The sequence below is a fragment of the Rhopalosiphum padi genome, chromosome 1 (assembly GCF_020882245.1).
Source record: "Rhopalosiphum padi isolate XX-2018 chromosome 1, ASM2088224v1, whole genome shotgun sequence".
Classification (NCBI taxonomy): domain Eukaryota; kingdom Metazoa; phylum Arthropoda; class Insecta; order Hemiptera; family Aphididae; genus Rhopalosiphum; species Rhopalosiphum padi.
The window spans coordinates 28,975,559-29,002,617 of NC_083597.1; the positions used below are offsets into that span (position 1 = coordinate 28,975,559).

General features: G+C 29.4%; 1 protein-coding gene across 1 annotated transcript in view; it reads left to right on the forward strand.

Annotated features, from left to right (window-relative positions):
* Positions 1-27,059, forward strand: part of LOC132919308 (Ig-like and fibronectin type-III domain-containing protein 1) — a 92,600-nt gene that overhangs the window by 56,549 nt on the left and 8,992 nt on the right. The window contains exons 4-18 of the mRNA XM_060980776.1: positions 3,606-3,833; positions 7,910-8,020; positions 8,102-8,344; positions 8,488-8,649; positions 8,870-9,084; positions 10,811-11,046; positions 11,311-11,517; positions 11,579-11,912; positions 13,990-14,317; positions 17,513-17,688; positions 17,955-18,093; positions 18,161-18,296; positions 19,265-19,457; positions 20,331-20,577; positions 25,271-25,581. Of these exons, the coding sequence (XP_060836759.1) occupies positions 3,606-3,833; positions 7,910-8,020; positions 8,102-8,344; positions 8,488-8,649; positions 8,870-9,084; positions 10,811-11,046; positions 11,311-11,517; positions 11,579-11,912; positions 13,990-14,317; positions 17,513-17,688; positions 17,955-18,093; positions 18,161-18,296; positions 19,265-19,457; positions 20,331-20,577; positions 25,271-25,581 (3,266 nt within the window). The remainder of the gene's footprint in view (positions 1-3,605; positions 3,834-7,909; positions 8,021-8,101; positions 8,345-8,487; positions 8,650-8,869; positions 9,085-10,810; positions 11,047-11,310; positions 11,518-11,578; positions 11,913-13,989; positions 14,318-17,512; positions 17,689-17,954; positions 18,094-18,160; positions 18,297-19,264; positions 19,458-20,330; positions 20,578-25,270; positions 25,582-27,059) is intronic.

Below are 27,059 nucleotides of genomic sequence, written 5' to 3' on the forward strand. Positions count from 1 at the left end.
TTTAACATAAAACTTAAGTCTTATCTATATTAATGTATGTATTTATTATATTCGAGTTAATTTACATGTAATGTATACTGGAAACTTTAGTAGGTTATTATTATTATTTTTATTTATAATACGTACCAATAGTCAGGCTATTAGTGTTGTCTAAATTTAAGGTATTAAAATTTAAGTTCGTAGAACAATTTAGGTGTAATACCTATTTAAAATAAGTGGTACAGGAATGGTAATTTATGGTAACTTAAATTAAATGGTATAATTTCGATGAATGTAAAAATGTTGTGAGCAGAGTGATGGTTTTTGGAATAGAAGCAAGAAATTCACAGAGGTTGTTGGGGTATTGCTTATTTCGGAATTCTTGGTATTTGCGTCATTTGGTGAAAACATGTTTAATTGTATCTGGTGTGATACATGAGTTACAGAGATGTTGATCTTGTCCAGCCATCAGGTGCTTGTGTGTTAGGTTGGTGTGTCCAACTTTAAGTCTGCGTGGAAGCGATTCGTCATGTTCCCAAAGGAAGGATGATTCGTAGTAGATTATTAATTTGTTTACTTAGAATTATGACCATTTTAAAATTTTCAAGGTTTCAAAATAAATATTAAATTGAACAATGGATTATTTAAATAGTCAAATGTGCATTAATTACGGATATGTGATATTTACTAAGTAAAAATTAAAGAGTGAAGTTTGTAAAATTGAAAAACCTCTTTATAAAAAGTATAAAAGCTTATAGGTATATTATTATAATATAATACATAACCCGAATTATATCTAAGACTACAATAAAATAATAATATCTATTGTATGCTAAAAATGCTATGTCTATTCATAATGCATTATTCAATAAAACATCAATAAATATATCTTTTATACTTGAATATAATAATGGATGAAATCAATATTTTTAATAATAATATTCCTATACTGTATAATATATTATATTTATACCTACAATTTTTTTCATAATATAAACGTTAGGTTAGGTTAAAAATTATAAACATTGATATATTCTTAACCGTACTTACTTAGTAAATATTATAGTAAATGTTAAAAGATTAGAACTCTTTTGGTGAAAATAAACTATTTTTTGCTTTTTATGTTTTATTGTACAATTAGCGGTATTTTGAATGATTCATTATTTGTGAATAACGATTTCTTTAGAATCTTTCTTCTATTTTTCTTTACAGAGATGAGATTTATATTAATCAAACACATTATACACTCATCAAGAACGCATTGTTCTATTTTCAATAACATAATGTTATGTCTTTAAAACTCAAAACAGACTTAGGCTTGGAATATCACAAAGAATGACCTACAAACAAATATTCGACTTAATTAATTCTACTCTACTATAAGTAATAGCTATAAAAGCGCGATGATATACATTTAAATTAAATATACACATACAATTTTCCTTTCAAGTTTGTTCTCTTATGTTTTATGTTAACTGCACAAATAAATAAATTAACTTCCTATTTTGATTTAATAAACTATAATAAATGCATTCATTGGAAATTATTTATCTATTCAACTAGTATATTGTCTATAACTCGATGAATAAATATATGATTATTACTTGTTTTCTAACAAAATCATCTACATTTAATGTTTTTTATGATTATATGATAAAAATCCATACTAACCTTAATTAAGATTAGGAAGTATCATAGTAAATATAATAACTATATAAGAGGATTATATATATTGGATATATTATATTATACAACTATATTTCAATTTTTTTTCATTTTACTTATTCAAGCACGTTGTTGGAAAGCGTTTCAGTCATGAAGTGTCAGTCACTTAATAAGGAGTATTTGGTTTTTATAATAACGAACAAATTATTTTGTACCCAGTATAATAATTTCACCAACCTAACACTTTCGAACAATGATTTCTGAAGTATACCTCTAGTGTGTTACAAGTGGAAGGGATTTCTTTTCCTTTAACAGCGAAAATAATTTTTGAAAGAACCATGTTTCAACTTTCAAGTACTGTTCCGTGAGTTTTTTTTAGATTCAAGTAGTTTTTTTTTGATAAAATAATATATTCTATCTTATAGTTGCAAATAAAGGTCATCGTAATTAAAAATGAAACGAGGTTTAGAGTTAGTAAAAAGTGCTTAAAGTGCTTTACTGCTAAAAAAAATGAGTGATTTAATTTTTCAATTTCAATATTTGTAATACTTCTTGGTGCTCCCTTGAAAAATGGAATACTTATTTTAGTTTTTATAAATTATAATTATACTAATAAGTAGTAGGGTTCATGAGTATTGTAATACGATATACATGCACCCATTACCTATGTGTATAAACAATATATTAAATATACACGTTGTAATTAAATATATGGGTATATACGTTTAGAGTATTAAGCCTCAATTTTACATTTAATTAATCGTGGATCAATCGTTAATTATAAAATATAGTATTTCAAAGAGTGTAAAAGTAAACTCATGATTTGTATACACTACTAGTTTATCTGTGCACATAGACACCTGCGAATGACGCTATACATTTCGAATATACCTATTCGCTTCATTCCTCCGATGCTTTGTTGTACGATGTTATTTATTGATATAAAAGATACAGTATATAGTGTGGCTAGAACGTGAAGATTTACGAGTGGTGTGACCCAGGTGCCTTATGGATAGTACTGTGCACTGTTTCTGTCAGTAGTATTTTATAGAGTAAACACTTGTGTTTTGCTTTAAATATCTAGAAAAATTGTTTACACTTAGTTTATACATTTTTTTCCACACTTATTGTTTAGGCAAATAGATGGAAAAGTTTTACACAATTTGCCATGCTTTCGGCGATATAAATCTAATACTATTTAATTTATTGTTTTTAATTTTTTTTTTCTGTAGAAAATGATCGTAACATTTACGTTTGTTATTCTTTTAAAATTAAAGTAGATTTGTTTGAAAGCAATACAATTCATTAATCCCTCGTAAAGTTGTTTTATTTAGACATTTAAGTTTTAATATATTTTCATTATCGAATAGCGGTTATGAAAAATTGTGCTTTTCGAAACCAAAAAGTCACGTCACAAAAATAATTTTATCGTTGTTAATCATTATGTTTCTATTATTGTAAGATTCATATATTATGTCTTAACTTTCGATTGTATGAGTCTATATACTATAGAGTGATAGATGGATTTGAACCGTACTGGTTGAACGATTTTGTTTTCAATGGACTTGATCATTGTCTAGTGTAAATGGTCTTTAAGATGTATCTTTTCGATAACAAATATGTGAATATTATATTGAAACAACCCATACATGGTTGACTAATACATAGTGATTCCTCTTTTGTTTACCGTTTATCCAATCAATACTACGCGAATTAGGGCGATTGGTATTTTACATGTACACATATGTCTCGAAGGACGTCATGTACTGTCTGTTGTAATATTCTGATGTGTGTGGTGCTTTTGAACTTTGACCTAATTGCGCATAGTATTGATGAAATCATGAGCCCCCCGATGATGGTTACAATGGTAGAATAGGAGTAAATAATCAAATTGAAGGTTGTTTTCAATTTATTATTGACCTACATATTGAAACTCAAGTTAAACTTTTTATTGTTTTTAGTGCAATTGTTGGATACTGCCGAATTGCCGGTCATGCAAGAACCAACTGCAAAACCTATACACTCTAAAGAAGGCGACTCGGCTCTTATGACATGCGTCGTAAGAAATTTAGGGGACCACACTGTAATGTGGAAAACTGAAAATAAAGACAGACAAGGATTGAAGGTATTGACCGCAGCAGAATCTAGAATAACCGCTGACAGAAGGTTCGAGGTCTTACACGATAAAGGTAAGAAGATATTTTATGTTAAGTAATTTTGATTTTGTACTTCTTTTTGGTATTTATTCAAACGATAAAGAAAAGTTATAAACATTTGTATTTTTTTGGAGTTTGTTTGAACCCTTATGGGTCATAATATGTTCAATTCCCTTTGCCCTCAAACATTACCAAAACCTTATTTATAAATCCTTCTGTAACTGTTGACTAAACAAATTTGCACAAACCTATGTAAATTGTACAGTAATACAATATAGGTATACCTAATAGTTTGAATGCCTAACCTGTTTTATATTAAACTCATAGACTTGTATCGATTAAAATTTATACTTGAAAAGGTCGTAATGGTAATTGCCCGCTCGAGAGATCGATAAATTTGCTTATTTATTCAAAAAACTTTTGTGGGTTTCGGAAAAAAAATGTACATATACGTATCCTTGAAGGAATATTGTTAAAAAACACCTTAACTGAATCGATTAGACTCTTTTTTCCAAAGAGTTATTTAATCATGTTTTGATAGGGAATTTCTATTCTGAAACGGTAGTAGTAGGATAAAATAAAACGAAAGAAGAGAAATAAAGTTCTCCCGCAGAAAAATACTTGCGGAAAACTTTTTTTATAACCCTAAAAACTTTACACTGTCCGTGAAGATTTTTGATCGCATCGAGTCTTAAGTTTGCCACCAACAAATAAACCTTTAATATAATAAGTATGCCAGTTGGCAGTTTGGTGAAGTTTTGGTAAATTACTTTCACAATTCATGTTTGGAATCTTAAATAATTATCGAATTACCCTTAGAAAACCAAGGAGAACATACTAATTCATAATAAGAATTGCATACATATAATTGCTTCTACTTTAAAATGTAAATTATCTTCCCAGTGAAAAACTTTTGATTTACGCCAGGTCAAATTGTAACAGACACACTGTTGAATATTTTATACGAATAGAATTTGTGAATAGCAGTAATTAGTATTATCAGTCTAATATGTTATATATTTATAAACATTAACCATTTAACCTAGGCTAAACTAATAAATATGTAAAATTATTTTTCTAATAAAGTTAGAACGATTTTATTTTAAATTATAAAAACATTATGTAAATATTTAATGAAAAAAAGTATCATAATATTCTTCCCATACTAAATGCTTCGAATGTAATACTTATACGCTCGTGATTGGATTGATTATGTTCGGTTATAACCATTATCGTATTGTAATTTCCATAATAATTGCCTATAATATATATTATGAAACTTTGTTTTGTGTGACTATGAATTAGTGTCGTAGCCTATTGCGAAACTAATAATATAAGCGTTATAAAAAAATTAAAATTTAATCATTTACGGAAAAAAACAAAAAAGGTGGTTATTTTAAACAACTTTTTCGTGTTTGTATCATCAATGTACTATATTATAGTAATGACTTATACAATTATTGAGTATTTTATTGAATAGATTTTTATTTTTATATTTTTCATATAATAATTTATACAAAGACGTGTCTCTTTAACTTACCTATAGTATTTTTGGTGTTTAATTAATATACAACTTTGAAATTAATGTATGAAATGTAACATCATACATATATAGATATTCAGTTTACTGTTACCAGTTTACAATACAAGATGGACATAATTTTAGCATGGCACATTTTAACATTTGAATTTATTAAACACTTGAGTTTAAATTTACATTTTTCCTGTAAGGTACTTTTCATAATTTATTTCGTGAAGTGGAAAAAAACAAGGGTTAAGTACTTAAAAAAATAAATATAATTTGAATTAGACTGGTGAATAAAAAAAATTTAGCTAGATTGCGTAATAACAACTATAGAATTATTACCGTATACTATATATATATATATATATATATAAGTCTGTGCACTAGAATAAAACAACACGTGTTTAATTAATTTTTGGAAATATTTGTTGTTTGTTTTAATTGTTTTGATTCAAAAAGTCAAACAAAAATAAAGAAACGTTTTTATCACAATAAACACTGACTTGACGTTGAGGATTAGCATTGTTCGGCCCTAACGGCTAACGCAATATAAACTCAATAAAGTTTCATTACGTATCCCGTGGTGTTTAAAATGTCATTGTTGTTAATGGTGCAGTAAATTCAAAATTTACACTGCAGGAAATTCACAGTCCCGTCAATTTCTGTATAAGAACTTTTGGTAATTTGTTAAACGTGGTATACACATTTAGGCAAATCCCTAGATTATGAATAATTAATACGCTCGCCTTTCCGTAGCAGATAAGGGTCCTGGAGAAAACTCTCGCGGGTGTGAACGTAGGGTAGTTGGGAAAAGGGTGGACGATATACATTTAAGGATGAGAGGGGTAGGCGATATACAGCTCAGAATATACAAAACTACTACCACAATAATCATTAAGAATTATGTCTAGATCGTTTTAGTAGTTTGTTCGATAGGTCTTCAACAAGACAAATGTAAATTGATCATTAATGTATAAGCAATAAACGATTTTAAATGTGATATGTAATTGTGACTTAATCAATGTAGCGTATTTGAATTGTAAAGAAATTTAACTTAGTTTCTATAGATAATAACTTAATGTTCTTAACTTGAACTTTTAATACTAAACCAATGAAGAAATAATTACATTTATAACGGAAAATTTTAAAATGTGATAGAACATTAGACATCTTTATAATACAATTACTTTTGTGTGAATGAATCTTTTATCGTGAATATAGCACACAACTTGTTATAAAGGGTAGTATTAACAGTTATTATTTCAGTCAAATGCGTTTCATATTATGGTATACAGAAGTTTTTTTTTTATAGATTTGTATTCTAATGTTATCTATTGTATTTTATTTTACTTATATTAAAATTTAACTTGCTATTCCAAAAAGTCGATCTAATTATTAATTAATGATTAAAGTCTTTCAACATATCTGTTAAATTATTTTGATTGTAGTTTGCGTACTATAGGAAAATTATATTTCTATATTATAATATTGTAATTTTTTATTCTCATTAAAAAAACATTGAAATTAAAAACTAGTAATGCACTGGTGCATCAAAAAAAAAAAAAAAAAATACACAATATTAATTCAGTTCGTTAATATTAAGAATTGTATTTACATGTGCATATAGTTTTTTTTATAATTTATTACTAATGGTGTTAAGGAATTTTTCAATAAACGGTAGGTACATCAAAGGAAACTAATAAAAAAAAAAAATCACGAATACAATTTTTTAAGAATTGATAAATATATAATCCAATTACCAAAATACATATAATTGTGAATAACGTAAGAGTCGTATCGTACAAAATATTTGATGCCAAATAATTATTTTAACAGTGCTAATTGTATAAAATATAAAATAATTACGTATTTGTATGATTGATAAATATATATAATACATCACGAATTAATTTATACGTATTAATTAAGTACATGTGATCTATAATTTATTGTATTCTGTTGTAAATATGTTACCTAATATGATATATCTTGATGAAATTTTTATTTAGACATAGCACGAAGAGTTGAATTATAAATTAAAATTTTTCTCTTTATATATTTACCTATTTTTATAAAAACGAGGAAAATAAATCATAAACTTATTTTTGTTGAAATCATAATGCAGGAAGTTTATAGCTTTTTATGTCATAAATCGATATGTTATACTTTTCATAGATCCGATTACTCGTATGACTCACTTATATTTGACGGTAAGCGACTTTCTGAATTCAATATTTTATCCAATACAATATTATAAACGATTCTGTCAAAATTATTTGACGTATTCTTGAGTAGATTCAAGTATTATTTTGATGTCGTTATTCACAAATTCAGAACCTATTATAAAAAAAGATGGAAGTATAAAATTATACAATTTTTTTTTGAATTTCAAGTTCTCTGGTCTTGACCTGTGTACTTTTCAGAACTATGCTCTTTACCCTCGAAGTATAAATGGATTTATATTTTTGAAAAACCTTCGTCAACACGCTTACATTTACGATATATTTTTATGTATACTTTATTATATATACTATATACATTGTGTTCTGTTCATTCTCCGTATTCAATTTTTTTCGATTAACAGGTGGTGACGTATGGGTATTGTCAATCAAGAACGTCAGGTTTAACGACTCTGGGTTATACGCTTGTGAAGTGAATAGCGACCCCGTAGTTAGGTCGTTCCACTCGCTTTCAGGTAAGCTGAACGACAATAATACACCAATAACATAACATTTTCAATGACAATTGCATAAAAAACTAAAACTCGGTTAAATAGTTCTGTCTGGTAACCTGGAACCACCGCCATTCGAGAATGGTACTGCTGCGTATTACGGCAAAGAAGATGAATCAGAACCGATCGATATAAAAAACCACAACTACACGGACTGCTGCGTTGCGAGAAACGTAAGCTCAAGTTGTCTGGGCTTTTGCAACATACAAAGCATACTGGATGGCACCACTGGACAAGACCCGGAAAACTGTGAACCAGACTTCAAGTCCATTGTAAAGTGCATGGCAGGTTAGCACATCGCATTTAGTTCATTAATTTTTTTTTTCTATTTGTTATTTCACGTTATCTCCTTAACTCATTCTTTCAGACGTCGTGTAGACGTTTTTTTATTATTATTATCATTTTTTGATTTTTTTTTTTTTTTGTAACAGACGGTAGAAATCATGTCCCTTGTTGTGTACAAGAAGGTATTCCAGACATATGCCAAGATGTTTGCCAAGGGGAGTACACCCCAATCACGGATAATATAAAAACCATGGTCTCGTGTTCTCCGTATACTGAACAGACATTGGCATGCATCGTAGAGGGGATAGGTAAACATTATTGATTGACGTAAAAGCTACAAACGTAAAGACATAGCATATGTGTATATATATATATACAACGGACGCTAGACTTTACTTTTGTTGTGTGTTTGTCATATTATAATGCACGGCATTCAATGATGCAAAAAATAATAATATATATATATTGTATTACACGGTTGTTTTTTTTTTTTATTCATTATTATTTTTTCTGTAATGTACATTTTAGAGATTCTGCCGAGTCAACCTGAAGATGTGCAAGTAGAAGTAAACAGCAGTTCTATGGTCTTCGTGACGTGGGACAAACCGACAGCCAATTCAGCATCAGTCAAAGGATACGTGGTCAATGTTACCATGCTCAAGTCATTCGACGGCATGAAAACGTTCCCAGACAATGACGGCAATAGCCAATCAATTGTCACTCCGCACAGCATCCAAGTCAAGGTATATTATATTATAATTTGCATACTATTACGGTATAATTATGTGCACGCATAAAAAATTAAATACCGTACAATTTTTGATTATTAATTTACTCATTTCTCTTAGAAAATTGTGTATTACAGCTCACGTATAATAACGGTATATGTTTATGTGTTTTCATAATTCAAAACGTGTACTGTAGTTGTAATACCCTAGGGTTCTCATGTGTATATATAAAGGGTCCAAAGATAAATTATTTTTTGGTTACCCTACTCTTCGTGACTCTCTACTTGTTCTCTCTTACTTTATTTCTAGGAATTTTAGGTAACTTTGTAAGTGCTTCAACCCACGCGACTACCTACAGTTAATAGCGAGCGTGTACTGTTTACCTTTTACGACTATTATTATATCACCCTAACCTGTTTCAAATAACATAAAAAAGAAAAATAATAATAATATAACTAATAAATAAGTCCGTAACGTTCCAATGCATGAACGGTAATGTATTCACACAGCCTATATAGTCTAATGGATCGATATTTTTAAATTATTCTGAACGTACTTTGGGGACGCCAGGGTTTAAGGAGCGATATACGAAAACGTCACGAATGCCAAAGTCCTTTGCGTGATCTTAATATTATATAGTAGCCACCGTAACCACCGTCTTAGAAAGAAATTGTCATCATCCTTTTTTTTTTTTTTTTTAAAGGCTTTATTCAATGTATTTCTCCATTAATATTTCTACAGTCAATTGATCAATATTAATAATGATGTATACGTGATGATACATTAAATATTATGATTTTGTTTAATTTATTTTTGTTTTTATTGTCATTTATTTACTTAAAAGCCTATAAAAATGTAACTAAATTACTAAAAGTACTAAAAGTATGTTTTCAATAAATAAATTTAAAATAGAGTATAAATAAAAATAACATAAATATTTTAAACTTATAAATAGTTTTTTGATCCCGTAAGTGAAACTACAGCTTTCAATTTTAGGGATGGGGCTGGTATCATATAAAATACCTTTGACAGTTTTTTCACTCTTTCGCCCACTAATGAAAAATGTGTATTAAACAATATAAAAAAGTTATTTGTTTCACATAACATAATATAATATGTAATATAAAAATGAATGTATGAAATTTTAGTACTTCCAAAATTATTGTTTTTGTTTAATAGTTTTTCCTGTGATTTTCAAATAGCGAATAAATCTAAAATGTTTTTGTTATATATTCAGAGTAAAACAGGTAACGCATTGGTTTTACAATGACGTTTGATCTTTTTTTTCTATCGTTTTATTCTACTTTTTTGTATAATATAATAAATATTAAGTAATGTAAGCAAGTAAACTCTTAAATAAGGTACGCTAAAAATAGTTTATCGCATGTGATGATTTAACAATGGCGAATTGATGTCAAATATGTATATTTTGTATAATAATAATAGACCAGTACGTGGCAGTAATTGTGACACATGTTTGCAGAGAAAAACTAGGTACCTACCATAAACTTGGTACTTAGCTGAGTATTAAATCAGTTTTGCTTAGATTATTATTCCTTTTTTTATACCACAAAACTAATTTACAATTTATTTTCGATACAATGAAAGATACATGCTCCTATGTATTAATTATATTATATTTATTTAAAAAAAATTATATTTATGTTTCTAATGGCTGACACGTGTATTTATTTCTTATGATACGTTTGATTAATTTTTAATATGTTAATGTTTTGACTAGGTACCTGGATCAGAATATGAAGTCAAAATTGATAAGCTCATACCATATACAATGTACGAAATAACAGTAGTTGCTGTAAATAAACACGGTTCTAGTCTACCTTCAACAGCTATTCGTTCTTTAACGTTGAACAATGATCAAAAAACATCGCGTAGGACAAATATAGATAATTCAAAGTTACCGCCATTACCCGACATTCGATCTTGTTGCATGAAAAAAGGCATTACACATTCGGCGTAAGTAAATTTATTTTATATAGATAGTAATAATAAAGTAATATATTAGTGATTTTTTTAATAATTATAAAAAGTAATATAATTTCGCTTTTAATAGCTTATTCAATTTTAAATAAATTGAGTTTGCAATAGATTCATTGCGAACTGATTGCCTAGGAATATTATATATAAAAAGGGCTTAAGATTGCAATAACAACACTTGAATAAATTTGTTTTCAGTTTTATTACATCTTGTAAATCCTAAGGTGTTTTATTTTTTCGTAGGTGTTTAGATAAATTATGCGATCCATCGCGCTCCGACGTAGCCGAGGTTACCGACTTAATGATATGTGCTCCTTGGGCTTCTCAGACATTCAGTTGCCTCACAAATGGTATAGATCACACCCCGTGTTGCCGAGCGAGGGGTTTACCACCGTTATGCCAGAACTTATGCGCTGGAAATCTGACTCAAATTGATTTCAGTTACTTCAAGTAAATTACAACCGATAGGATATAAATAAAACTAGATACGATTTTGCATATTATATTTTAGATGTTTACGGTTTATGGATGACTACACTAGCTGTCTGCTTCAAGGATACGGCATAGTCCCTTCAGCTCCAAGACGTCTCCGTGTTTCCAACGTTGACGTTAACTTTGCGTTATTCCATTGGGAACCACCAAAAGACTTGGCAGATACCGTAACACATTATAATATGTTTTATAGACTGGTTGACGATGAATACGATTCCATAACTAATGTACACTCTCCATTTATTTTGGAACATTTGAATGCTAATACATTATATGAAGTTTACGTGGAAGCTGTTAATGGCCACGGTAGTGGAGAGCCATCGCAAAGAGTTGTTTTTTCAACTAAAAGCCAGGTATATTTTTATTTTGTATATTTTATTCATATAAGTAATAGGTAAACAAATATTGTATTTCAAAATCGGCGAGAGAGAGTATATTATTTACATACTCAATGCTGTAGTAATACTTAAATAAAAGATAGTGTAATCTTATATATATCACTCTCGTATAAATATGGTCTTAAAAGAGTTATTATAAGTGCTTAGTATATTGGGTAGTACTCTCTATAGCGTTATATTTAGTGACATCAAGAAAAACTTATTGTTGAAAATTTGCCAGGAATAATTTTCACGTTTTTGAATAAAATAAAACAGGTTACTACCCTATAATTTATGAATATTTCTATGTATTTTCAAGATCAAACATAATGGAAAATATTTGAATTATTTTATAGGCAGGCTTACAAAGAATAAAAATTGAGTGTTTTTAGATAAATAAAAAAAATAAAATATTCTGTCATTTTATAATATATTTTAGCTACTAAATATTTCAATTTCACGAAGACGTTATAAATTTATTTTCATAGGAATAAAAAATGTTTTAAGTCGATTAATTTTTTTTTCAGATTTTAATTATACCTAAAAGTTAGAAATCAAATTTTTAGACATTCAATGTAGATTTAAACATTATTTATGTTCTAGCAGACTGGCATAATAATTTTTTTAATATATTTGAAAGAAAAAATGACATCATATAAATCGAATGTATAGATTTATGTAAATTTATGAAAATCAAAAAAATAACGATGGTAAAGCAGAGAAAAATGTTTTTTCTATACCGTCGTACACAAATCTATTATCAATGTTGTCTATAGAAAAAGTGCTTGGAATATTTTCTCAGTAAAAGTAGTCAATATTTTGACTAAAATCCCTCATTTTCCATGAAGTGTTTGTGAACCGGCATCACTAAACCGTTAAAATAAATTATAAAATTCTTTATAGAAAAAGTCACTCACCACACAACATACGCAAGAATATAATAATAGGCATGATCAAAAAATACCGCTTCTAAAATGTTCTGCATTAAAAATAAACATAGCGGGTATGTAATCGCATTAAATAGAATAAGAGATAACACTCAATTATGTTATTCAAGTAACGAGTTAATATTTTATTTAAGTAATGAACGAAAATCCCTCAAAGTTGTATACTTTTGCTGCGTCTGTATTTTTTGTCGCGTAGAATAAACCAGAGCAGCGTATTTGCATTAAGGTTTGTGTTAAACCCAGGAAATCAGTGACTAAAACTTTTTAAATTATTAAAAATCATTTGAAGACGAAGCTATGAGCAGGTCTAAGACATTTGAATGGAACAAATAGTTTTTAGTGAAGTAGCTAACGATGACTCTCGTTGATGATCGATTCTTACAAGAAAATATGTTGAATTGGTGTTATAAGTTTCATAAATATTTTAATTGGAGATTTTTGCATGCGACGATTCTGTGCGAAAATGATTTCAAAATTGTTATCCCAGAACTAAAAAACTCACCAACTTGAAGTTTTGAGTACAAAATAGTTTTCAGAAAATTAAAACTGATCTCAAATTACAAAGATTTGACATAAAAACCAAACTCAAACAACTTTAAGTTGAAAACTTCCAATATTGCTTCAAAAATTATCAAGAGCGTTGAGATAAGTGCTTAAAATCGGGTTGCGAATATTTTGAAGGGTATTAATATTTAAAACGTATTTGTTAGGTAGTTTAATAAAAAAAAAATCCGGTATTTTTTGATCACACCTCGTACAAATACATAAATAGCATTTAAATTATATTTTAGCCATATATATATATATTAAAAAAAAATACCAATGTATTAAAATATATTACAATGTGTTATCCGTTGTGAAATCGTTACAATATTTATTCGACGAAAATATAGAAATTTCTTTCTGTTCAATGGTATTTCATCATCACGTAGCTCGTCTCGGCAACTACTGCAGGGCCGGACGACACGGTATTTTTTTCTTTTTTCGTTTCTCGCCCGATAACTACCAGACCGCTTACCGCGGTATCGTAATATCGCCGTTGTTACCATTATTATTTCATAACAGTTCTTATGACATGACAATATGAATCCGATGGCTGTCCACAGATCGCCAACGACCGGGAGCTGACCACGTCGCCGTACAACCTGACCGACTGTTGCGTCAACATCAAGCTGCGGCAGATGTGCATGCCCCTGTGCTCGTTCGACGCCAACATGACGGACGTGAGGAGCCTCGCCCCGTTCTGCGGCGCCGAGCTGCACAAGCTCATCAAGTGCGGCGCGGGCGGACGCAACCACGGCGCCTGCTGCACCCGCCGCGGCGTGCCCGGTATCTGTACGCCGCTGTGTTCCGGCATCGTGCCCGATTCGCTGTTGAGCGTGGCCGTGAACTGCGCCTCGTTCATCGGCAACGTCGTCCAGTGTTTCGAAGAAGGTTAGTGTGTGTGTTCGTTTTACGTATTGCGACGATTGACGTCAGCGATGAAAATAAAAAAAAAATAAAAAATGTCGAGAGAAAAAAAAAAGTAAAGTCGTCGACTTCGTGTGTCGCCAAAAAAAAATATTTTCGACTTTTCCGCGGCGAAACGCACGCACGATGGTATGACGTAGAGTACGTATAGTCACCAGTCGGTCATCGCGCCGGGCGAAATATTATTGTTGTCGTTCGAGCCGAGTCGTCGAAAAAAACAAAATACATCGACCCCGATAAAGTTCCCTACCGTAATCTAATAATATCATTTTATTATTAATATACGATCGTAAATTTATATTATAATATCATAATGCCGAGTAGCTGGTAACGGGTGAAGTGTGGTTTTGCGTAAGACTTTTTTCATTTATGATTTCGTAATCACTCGGTAAAATATACCGTCAAATATTGAATTGTAATTGTAACGTTTTTGTTATTCTTGAAAATTCTTAAACAATTTCTAATCAAAGCCCCTCGGATAAATCACTTATGTAGGTAACCTACTTTTTTTTTTCTAAACTACCCCCGGTATGTACATAAAATATATAATACGACGTGTTCGTTGCGTGTGGCAATAACGCTTGAACATGATTACTCAGACTACTGCAATGTTTTTTAAGCTATATTTCACCTAACCTATATAATATTATATATGTTCCATAATTCTTCTGTCGTTTTACGCCATTGAATTTTCCTAATGTAATAAATAATTTTTTATTATTCCAAACGTAGTTATTAGTTGTTAGTAATTAATCTCTTCTTTATGCTAAAATATTTTTTATTAACACAAAACGGGAAAATGATATTTGAAATTATAATTATAATCCGGCTAGTATTTTTATGTTCACTGCCCTATATAGGTTAGGTATTCTTTTGAATCATTTTGATTAGTTTACAATAATAATACCTTTTTAATAACTTTTTGTTTTTTTGGTTACCTAAATATTTAAACATCAATATTTAAATATATCAATTTTTTTTATAATACTCATTCGCAAATACCTAGATGTTATATAATTTCTGCAATGAATATATTATTATACGCTTTTACCAATGTACTAATGTACGAATATTAATTTTTATGGCAAACCTATTAAACCTTTATAAATATGTTTATTTGGGTAACCAAAATATTAATTACTTACTTATTACTAAAATTAATGTATGACACTAAAAATTATAATTATCAACTAAATTCAGTACACCCAACTTTCTCCAACATTGTTCTTTAATTTGCATATAATAAAATATTTGACATATTATATCAAGCACTTAATCAAATGCCATTTATAAATACTAAAAAAATAGCTGAAAATAATCAAAAATAATGAAATTTGTATATCTAAATTGAGTTAGAAACTTGAACATAATATAACATATCGCGTGCTTTAGCATTATTTAATGGGCTATTTAAATGCTAAAAAATGTTTAAACATTACATATTTTGATTATACAAATTACAAAACGAATAAATTTAAAAAAAATATGAAAAGGAGTTGGATATTTTTCTGGGGTAGTATATTTATTTGTTCATCCAAAATAGGTCAAAGTAAAAAATGTAATTAAGTAATATTTATTTATATTTAAGCGAGTAATAGGTTAAATTAAAATAATATAATAGTCGACATATTAAACGTTCATTATTATTATTTTTTGAATTAAAGTAAACAAAATGTCATACTGATGATTCGATTTTGTTGAAAATACATGTGCAGTTAATGTCATAGTTTTTACAATTTGATTCAATGATGTATGTAACTATGCAAACTTGAGACTTCACAAGCAACGACTTTATTAGGTCACTTTCAAAACAAAAATTTCTTTGGAACCTAAACATAGGTTAATATATTGATATTGCAGTACATAAATTGACTAATTAATTCTAATTGTATAGCCTATTTCGTAATAAGGTATTATATCATTACTAAATCAAATAAAAGTATAATTCATAACTATGTATAAGATAAGTTTTTAAGCTCAATTCAGGTTTTTTCATCTATTGTTCTTAACGACTTCGGTATAACAAGATACTGGTACTTAATTTAAAATAAATAAAGTGAAAAAATAGTCGTTAGATTTGAATATTGAATTTTTAAATTTTTATAAATAATTTAATTATAAAAACTTAATAATAACTAATAAGTAAAAACATTGTTTTGATGTGGGTTTAGTCCAAGGGATGAGCTGAACTTATTGAATATGACGAGGTTAAGTCGATTCTGCAGGTTGATCCTTTAGTTTATTTAAACATTTTAAGCTACGAATAACAAATATTATTTGCTAAAAAACATTGAGTTGTAATTCGGAGATTCATTTGACGTAAAACATTTATTTCAAAAATGATATATTGTTTTTCATAATTTAAAGTTATTTAAAAACATTTAAAACTAAATTTTTACTATTTTTATCATTATTATTTTTTCATCTTTTTTTTAATGACAACGTGTATTTTTTAATTTTTATTTTAAAGCAAAATATTTTTTCGGAGTACTTTGATTCTTTAAAATGTTGGTAAGATATTTATGAATTATTCGTATTTAAAGTTTAGATGAGCGGAGTGGTGTGGTATAGTCGTTCAAGCAATGCCCGTAAAATATTAAATAAAAAAGGAATTTTAGGAAAATATATCTAAGTTCAGATAGGTAGTATAAAAATTCATCATTATCTCTTATTTTAATATTCACCACAACACTTTAAAACGACATTGCATTTTACCGCTGTCGTGAGTGTTTAAGTTATGACACATTGATAGTTTAAAGATATCATCTGATCGTGCTCAATATATTATGAGCAAATATTATATAGTGTTTGTGTTTTAAGTTGTTAGATGTTAAACAATAATTATGGGATATAGGTGTGTTCAAGTTGTAATCTCTTATAAATACGGCCAAACTTCTAAAGTATACAGTATAATAGTTCTATGTTTTGTTTGACAAAAACTTAAATAACGAAATTTTTGTATTGTAAATTGTAAACATATAGTACATATTATTTTATAAAAGTTTCGATTTAATTTAAATTCTTTGTATACTCGTAATATATATATATATATATATTCGTTAAATTGATCAAAATATTATGTTTTTCAAACATTTCTTCTATAAAATGTATTTATATTTGAGCACTAATATTAAATATTAATATCGACTAAATTAACAGGTACAGGGAAGTTACCAGGACCAGTAGGCGACATGCATGCGGTGAAATTGACCAACAACAGTGTTTCGTTGGTGTGGAACCCTCCCAATGACAATAGTAACGTAACAAGTTTTGTAGTGCACTATCAAAAAGTCAATAACGCCACGGTACACGAAAACACGATAAAACTAGATCAGGTATGAATTTCATATTTGAATGTGTTAAAAAATATTTAATTGAATTATTCGTAAAGATATTGTGATAGGTGTTTGGCTGTGCATCGAATAACATTTTAATATACATAATATTAATGAGATAGATGTTTATAAAAATCATATATTAATTTGTTTAAAATGGTTCACATTATTGTAAAAGTTACGTTAATAGTTGAATACATGATGGAAGAGAGAAAATATGTGATGTGAATATTTATTTTAACAACTATGGTATCTTATTTGTTTAGCAAATTGAAGTTAATGAAAACTCAGTGGTATTGATAAAACTGGAGACTGGGAAACTCTACAAAGTTTTTGTCGTATCGAAAAATATACACGGCACCTCTTTACCATCATCTATACTCTTGCTCAATATCACCGAAACAGGTATGAAATAATTAAACACAATAATTCCGTGTATTTGTATTTGCTAAAATTGCCGATCCTACTATAGATTTGGATAGTAAAGGTGTTGTGGGCGTTACATCTCCACCACATTCATTGTCCGTTTCAGCTCACAGTGCCAACTACGTTACTATCACTTGGCAGCCACCCGAGTTTAGTCACGTTTCGGAAGAAATAACTTACAAGTAAGAATTTAATACTAGTAGATAGTGGTCATTTTAAAATGGAAATTTTAGTGCGCACATGGTATTTTTTTATTATTTTATTGGTTTAATAACCACCAAATTATGAGAAGATAATACAAAGTTGTATGGTAATTTATGAAAAATAATTTTTCAAAGTAATAAAGCAACCCATTCTTAATGTCCGTTATTATTATGTGGGAAAACTGAGCTTAGAGGACTATCTGAATTTCCCATTTGTGCTATATTTTATCAGGAAACGACCGTTTTCAAACACCCTACTAAATTATCGTTTTACAAGGTATGAGATAGATTACATCAATAGCAAAATTTTGTGTTATTTTCAAAAGTTAACTTAATTTCAAGCCATTGCAAAATTTTAATTTTAAATGTTTGACAAGTTGTTTTTTAAAAATATAATGATGTACGTAGATAAAATTGAAAAAAAATTATTATAAATTATTAATTTAAATAAATTTGTTAGTTTAGATTTACTTTTTTTAAATTAAATTTATTATTAGTAGTAGTAATATTATATTATAGGATAATAAATGCTTTTAGATGTTTTATTTCTACAATGATGTACATATACAATTGTAGTATTAATTGCACTTTTTTTTATTTTCAATTAAGAGACGATTAATTGTTTTTATACCATTAGAACATGGAATGAAAACAAAATAAATCTATTGACAAAGTTTAAATAGTGAATAACATTTTAAAAAATGTTGTTAAGTCAACGACCTTAGTTTTAAAACTACATAATATAATTTTAAGACGGTTTATATATATTGAATAAAACTGTTAAACTTTTTCGATTAACATAACAGTATGATAGTATAGGTATTTACAGTATTATGTGAATTTAATAAACTAAATGTACACAACAAAATCCGTTTTCAATGATATTTAAATAATATATAAAACAACTATTTCCTCTAAAAAAAAGTGTTGCTCATTTAAATGTCTAGGTTGTATTGGAAATCAGTATCAGAAACGGTATTCCATCAAATGGATGTAGTTGTACCTGCGTACACCGTGGACAATCTATCACCAAACTCTCAGTACATCATTTACATAGTGGCCGTATCGAAGAACGGTAAAAGCTTGCCGTCAGAAACATTGATTGCATGGACTGACCCCGCGTATCCAGCTTTCGTCGAGGTTTGTAGAATTATACTATAATATAAACAATATGTTAAAAATGTTTAATGTAATTTAGTTACTATTTTTATTTTAATACACATTTTGAAAGATAAACAGTTTTCATAGTTTTTATATAATATAGTTTCAAGTAATGTTATTAATTAAAAACCATATTTACATTAATATTGAAAAACATATTTGGTTAGTTATCTATTCATACTTTGAATACAAATAGGTTGATATTGACTAGAGGTACACATTAACATATTATAAATTTCTTTCTGTATATTTAATGCAATTTTTTTTTTTATTGGGTAAAAAATAGTGGTATAATTTTATTACTTTTTATCAGATAAACATAGTAAAATAGTTAATGTTGTTTGCTTAAAATCTATCCACGGTGCAATCGCATTTATAGTACACAGACGTTATTTATGAAAAGAGACAAGGCGAGAAATTGCCTCTGTGTGACTTTAAAAACAACTTAATGTGTTGGTTTTTGGTAAAAATATGACTATTTTTATAGTTCTGAGGAAAACGTATAATATTTTGTAGACTGTATGTACTATATTTATTTAGCTTCTCCACTTCTTTGTAATAATATTAAACTTTTTTTTCTTGTGTTACATATACAATTATGATGGAATGAATTTAGATAGAAATTGAATTGAAATACAAGTTTAAGTGTAAATTAACATGCTAGCAAACGAGTGATTTTTTTTCTAGTTTTATGGGCTGGTAAAACTTTTCTCCCTCTTAGTAACAACTGAAATGACGCCACTGAGATAGTATTTATGTGTCTGTGTATATGAACAAAAAAGTATTTCGTTAATAAATACGTTATATTTATGAAGTTGTTGTAATCGTTTAATGTGTTATTTTTTATAATAGCCTCCAACAGTCCATCCAATAAACTTGGTAATGGAAGGCAGCAGCATGACCGTGCTATGCATTGCCATGGGTACCCCATCGCCTACCATATCATTGTACATATCTGGAAGATTAGTTAGACAAGAAACATCTAGACACATGGTGACCGTTATCCATAACGTCACACGAGACATGGATGAAATCTCATGTTATGCAGATAATGGCTACGGCACGCCTATGCAATCATCGAGGAAAATCAGTATTAGTTGTAAGTAAAACTTTTAAAATTATTTTAAATTCCGCTCGTTTTATAGTATTCATGTAGATAACTTATTCAGAATATCACCGTCAATGTGGTTAATGTGATCGTGGTATAGATGTTTTTAGACTAAAAACGTCAAGATACAGAAAAAAACACAATATAGTTTTTTCAGTTACTCATAATATTTTAATACCTAATTACGTCTCATTGGTTAAGTTTTTGATAAATGTCAGAAATTTGAAATATTATATCTAAAATATAGACTACTTATTACATTTAATAAGTTAGCAATTTTCAAATCAAACTTATTTTATTTAAAATGATCTAAAACGATTCTAAAAAATCTATCGAATACCTACCTAACTTTTTATAAAAAAAAAATCATAATATAACATAATAAGAATTTTTTTTATTAATTTTAATAACATATAATTACATTTATTGTACTATATAATGATAATAAATTATAAATTATAATAACAATAAATTAAATAAATTTAACCAACAAAACTAATCAATATTTAATATTAAGTAAACTTTTATGACTTTATAATAATCAAGATAAAAAGACATACATAATATTATTACTATGGAAACCTGATGGATGTTCATATATTACTACAAATATGACATTTAATATTATTGAAAATAATATAACGCATAAAATAAATAATAAAATGCAAAATGTACGATTTCAATATACATATATATTAATAATAACTATATATAGTAGTTCATCATTATTTTTGAATATAGGTTACACGTGTATAGTTTGGTTTAGTAGTATTCCATTGTATATCTTAATAACAGTAGGTATATTATAAAATATAATAATTTACTCATATAATAAACTAATATTTATGGAAACGCAAGATCGTATCATTTTTAAAGTATTTTCACACTTTATTCATGTTACTATCTACTAAATAAATGGTTTTGTGTTTCTATAAAATATAATTAAAAATCTCAATTTTCGCTGGTTTCTTACTTGTATATTATAATGAAATAAACGCACACAACTTAAGGTTATATTACGTAACATAAATTACACAATAATTTTATTTTCGATTGTTCTTATTAAAAAAAAAAAAAAAAATATTAGGTCATAATTAAACAGTTATAATAATTAATATAATTAAAATGTAAAAGTACAAGTGTTCAATTATTAAAACTATCGGAGTGCATTAAGCAACACTGGGAATTTTATAAATAAATAATAGAATATATAAAAGCTTTTGGATGGTTTATGGAACTGCGTTTGTCCGGTTATCTTAACAAAAATATTTTTAATAAAACAAAAAATTAAAAATTAGGTTTTAACGCAATAAATATACTCTGATGTTGTAATATTTTCTTGGCGAATCTTAACACTGAAAATTATATCGTATTTCTCTTTCTACACATGGGCATCAGATAACTATAATGTAGATTTGTATTCCTTTGTTGGATGTTGACAGTTTAGTTTAAAAGAAAGCTTTGAAAAATCAACTCAACAATGTAATTTTCGTGGAACGAGTTTTTTAAAAGAATTCTTTGAAGTTTTGCGGAATGCGAATAGCGTGTATTTTTACATATTATATTTTATTAATTTTGCTTTCATTTTCATTGAAGACGCGTAATATTTCAAAATTCGCAGATTTACAGAAACTTTCAGTTAGATGTATATAATTTGTTAACTTTTCGATTGATAATGTATATTAAATATACACATGTGTAAGAATATAAAATAATGTAAATAAGAAAAGTTTTTAGAATTTTATCCTATTTAAAAATAATATAATATTATATTATATACAATAAAAAAAAAAATAGTATATAACAATATATTGTATTAAATTACATATTACAATCCAATTTAAGGATAATAAGGATAAAAGATTAAATGTAATAATTCAACTCTATTCGCGGTCATAAAATCATAACTGTAAACTATATTTAGAGATTTAATTACAATTCTCATGAACTGTTTTACAGTGTCAAAACACGTATACAAGCAGTTAAATTACTTACAAAGTTGTTGAAACTTGAAAGTTTCGTGAAACATTATTCACAGTGTTTTCTGATTTATCAAAGCTTTGGTTTTTACCTGACATTATAAATACGCACCCAAAATACAACATTTCAAAAAAAGAAAGAGAGATTATTTCTTTTTTCTTTTGTAGTATTTCCGTGTCACAGCTCTAACACTCTCATCTTTCCTTCTAGAAGATGGATGCTTTATCAGCAATATATTTCAAACATACAGAAACAAAACAAGACTAAGGTCTACTATGAACTTAAATAATGGTTAAATCATTGTTTTTTATTGATGTATTATTCGATTAAATTCGTCATGCGTTTAATTGTACTATTTTTCTGTGCAATTAGTAAAAATCGTTATTCGTTAGTTCCGTTATTTTAACAATGGATAAATATTAATTCTTCGGTATTCTTTTATTGACAATTGTATTAGTTTCTAGTAAATTAAAAAAAAAAACCACCATAAACGAACATTTGTCAGTTATTAATGTCTGAGAATTCGATAAAAAGTTTGTATTTTTAAACATGACATTTATTTTTACAGTGGACAACACTAAACATTAGTATAACAATAATGAAATAAAAAATATTGATTTCATTCTATTATACGCTATTACAGAATAAGAAATTATACTCTTTGATCACTTGTGAAGGATGAATATTTTTAGTAACATTATATTGGTGAACCGTTATCGTTTGACGAAGGATGAAAATTGGTAAAGTTCTACGAAAATAATTTTTTTTTTTTTGTTTTCGTGGAAATAAATAATTACGTAATGGGATAAAACTTGTGGAAGTTTGGTTTTAATCTCAAAGTGATTAAAACATTTAACTGTTTAGTTGTATTGAACATTCAATTTACTCTGTATAGTGGGTCTGGAAAAGTGCTAAATGTTTAATACTAAATGACGACAACTTCGACGACGGTTGTGATATAAATTGTAGAACGAAACATATTTTACAATATACGTTTAGACTTTGAAGTCGTGTTCGTTGGTAGGATATAGAATTGTGATCTGGGGCGTACGGGTCTTATACAATTGCCTTTGCAACCATTCGATAAACTAAACATTTTTCTGCGCACACATCATCGTTGATAAACCAAGCACGTGTGTTTCGACCAATTCGATTCCCGTCTAGTAACCAAACATCGCCGCGGCGTTATTTAGAGACTATAGGTTGGAGGACGAATCCATATTGTATCGAATCGAGGTAAGTGCTGCGATCCCTAAAACCAACAGTTCCGCGTAGAATGTGCCGGTTGGGTCGTTTTCAGGTCGGCGATATTCCGTTCGCATAATAATAATAATAATATCACATAATATAATATATTATTATTATTATGTACCTTACCCTGTGGCCGTTTATCCCGGGCAATATATCATTTAAAACGGCGTTTCCTCCCTCCGGGCCAATGCGACGTCCCCACACTGGTGTGCCGGTGGTTTTTCACTCGGTTTACCGGCAAATCGCCGACGCCACCGCATACCACCCTTCATCATCATTGTTTTATACCACATAGTCAGTCCACCGGAGACACGATTTAAGTAAGCTCTAAGAGCGTGACGTGAAATCGATATCGTCATTCCATAACCACCCCCTCACTAACAGTCTGTCAGAAATCGCATCAAAATTCGTCATGGACCGTTTAACTAAATTCGTGCCAAAGCATATAAAATGGACGAAAACGGGTGTCCCTTATAAAAGGGACGTAATGGTATATATGTATATTATTATATAATAGCCGACGAAATGCGGTTAATGCTTACCAAAAATAAAAGTTTAACGCAAACATAACCAGAATTATTCTGTGCGCTGTTTAAACTCGATTATAGTGGTTTAACTGGGTTATTTTAAGTAATATATATATTATTACTGCGGTGCGTGTGCGTATAAACGACGGTTGGTGGTAGTAAAATAATAACCGCATATTTACTCGTAAAAGTAATGTACACGTTCTAAAATATAATGATAATATATTTCAGCAATCGCACAAAAATGTTAGTCGTTTACTTTATCGGAATAGATACCTATAATAAAGTCCCTTGTTGTCTATATATATATATATATTGGGATAAAATCAATACGAATCAAATAATATAATTAATGTATAGGTACACAAAACGCCATTTGTATACACTTCAGCAATAATAATAATAATAATAGACTAGTCTACGGTAAAAGTGCGTATTATGATAAGATTATAAAATAAACGGTGTTTAAATAAAAATATTTATTTATATTTTATTTGTCGTTAAAGATTGTGTAATAAATACTGTGAATGTGACGTAGGTGTTTAAAACCGTGATATATAACGTCGCATATTATCTGTGTAGCAGCGGAGTACGAACGATTGGGTAACGTTACGACTCTGCGTATACATATATATATAGGGTTGAATTATATTGTATTACTCTCTATAATTGAAGCATATTGGCCTCGTAACTGGGTTTATAATAACGTTTGTATCGTTGACGTGACTGGATCCGATTAGCGAGCGAAAATGGAGTCATTTTACCGTGATATACCTCTAATGCGTTTAACGACGACGAGGCCGCGTATTTAGATTGAATTTTCCGTTTATGTTATTATCGCTATTTTTGTCGTTATAACATTGTATTAATAATAATATTGTCATGTTATCCTAAAACGACGCCGTTGCGCGAACGCCGTGTTTCAGACGTGCCCAAATTGGTGGCGTCGAAAATCACCATGGCCAACCTGGGCGACACGGTGACGCTCGAGTGCATGGTGGACGCGCACCCCGAACCCAAAATGATGTTTTGGCGGGACGCGCAGGGCCGGACGCCGGTGATCCAGAGCGGTAAACACGACGTGAACGTGATCCGGTCCAAGGAGGACTACACCAAGTTCGTCATGGAGCTCACCATCAGCAAGCTGACGGAGACGGACGACGGCGATTACTTCTGTCACGCCGAGAACTCGTTCGGCAGCTCCACCAAACCCGTGTCCGTGCGGATTAGGAACTCCGTGAGTATATTATATTATATTATACACGACACACGGTCGACCAATCGGTCGTCGGGTCGTGCTCGTCCGTTTTAAAATATTATGTATTATGTATAGCGGCGAACTAGTACACGCAAATACGCCACGCGCACCATTTCCGTATTTGATTTTTTTTTTTTCCCCCTGACCATTAAAATGTAAATACACGTTTATTGTACGAGACCGATCGAATCGATATTTCCGGTCATTCGAAACCCTCCTCCCTATGTTTTAGAAAACTTGGCGCCGGGTGGTGTTTTTAGTCGTAGGAAATCGCTACTTTTATACTTTGCGATGATGCAATATTTACGTTTCTCGATAAGCATATAGAAATATACGAGCCGTATAAGCGTCTATACCTATTCTCCGGTAGCGTTCTTTGCAGATGATATAATACTAAATAATATACATAATTTACATTCGTATACTCTGAAGATTTTGTTGAATAATCATGAATATTCACTGTGTATATAAATCTCGAGCAAAATGAACTGGATGGTATGGTAATTTTATAGACGCTGAAAATAATAGAACGAATCTATCTACTGATTGCTTTGTCGAGTACACGTTATAATATAGATACGTCATTTGTAACATGATTGAATCGAGTAAAAATTATTAATTTATGTATGAGTTTCGAAAAAAAAATGCAATTTAGATTTTATTAGAGTTCTTTGACACTCCTGCATTTTGTGTTAAACATCAGTAAAATGCTGTACAATTTTCTCTGTCGGACGCTTGTAGCGGCTAAGTATATATTGTGTATATCTTTGACAAAATTGATAAAAAAAAAAAATCACCGATAATATTTTATATCTATACCTATATCATAGCAGTAAAAACAAATAACACGATACACGGTAATGAGGGTGACGCAGTGATGTGTCGTGTACTCAAAACACCTACACCTCTCGTGCACACATCGCACAGATATACACGTTCGCTCGATCCACGTGTATTCTTTTACGGGAATTTATATGTATATATATATTGACGAGTAACGGAGGGTTTAGAATACGCACGCAAATGACAAAATACGGCGATGCTTAGCCGGGTTCAGTCCGGGGGCTTAGGACTATTTTTTTTTTTTTTTGTCACTCTCCCGTCCCACCGCCGGAATGGCGATGAAAACGCGCTGGCGGTGGAGTGGGGATAAATTATACGATAGGGCTCCACGGCGAACCGACATATTGTATATATAATGGCAATAACGCCGCTGCCGTGGCTGTGACGGCCAGGGCGAGTCACGTTGCGGAGCATTTGTCACGGTATAGGATCAAAGGCCGCTGGGGGATTAAACGCGGCGGGATCGGCCGGGACGACGGCACCGCACCACTCGTGCGCGTATACACACATATATAATGTTTAGTAACGCGGTATAGCTAGGTATAAACAAGACGCGCGTGGTTTGGCAAATCCGTGTTGTGCCCGCCATTATTATTATTATTACCGGCCGATAT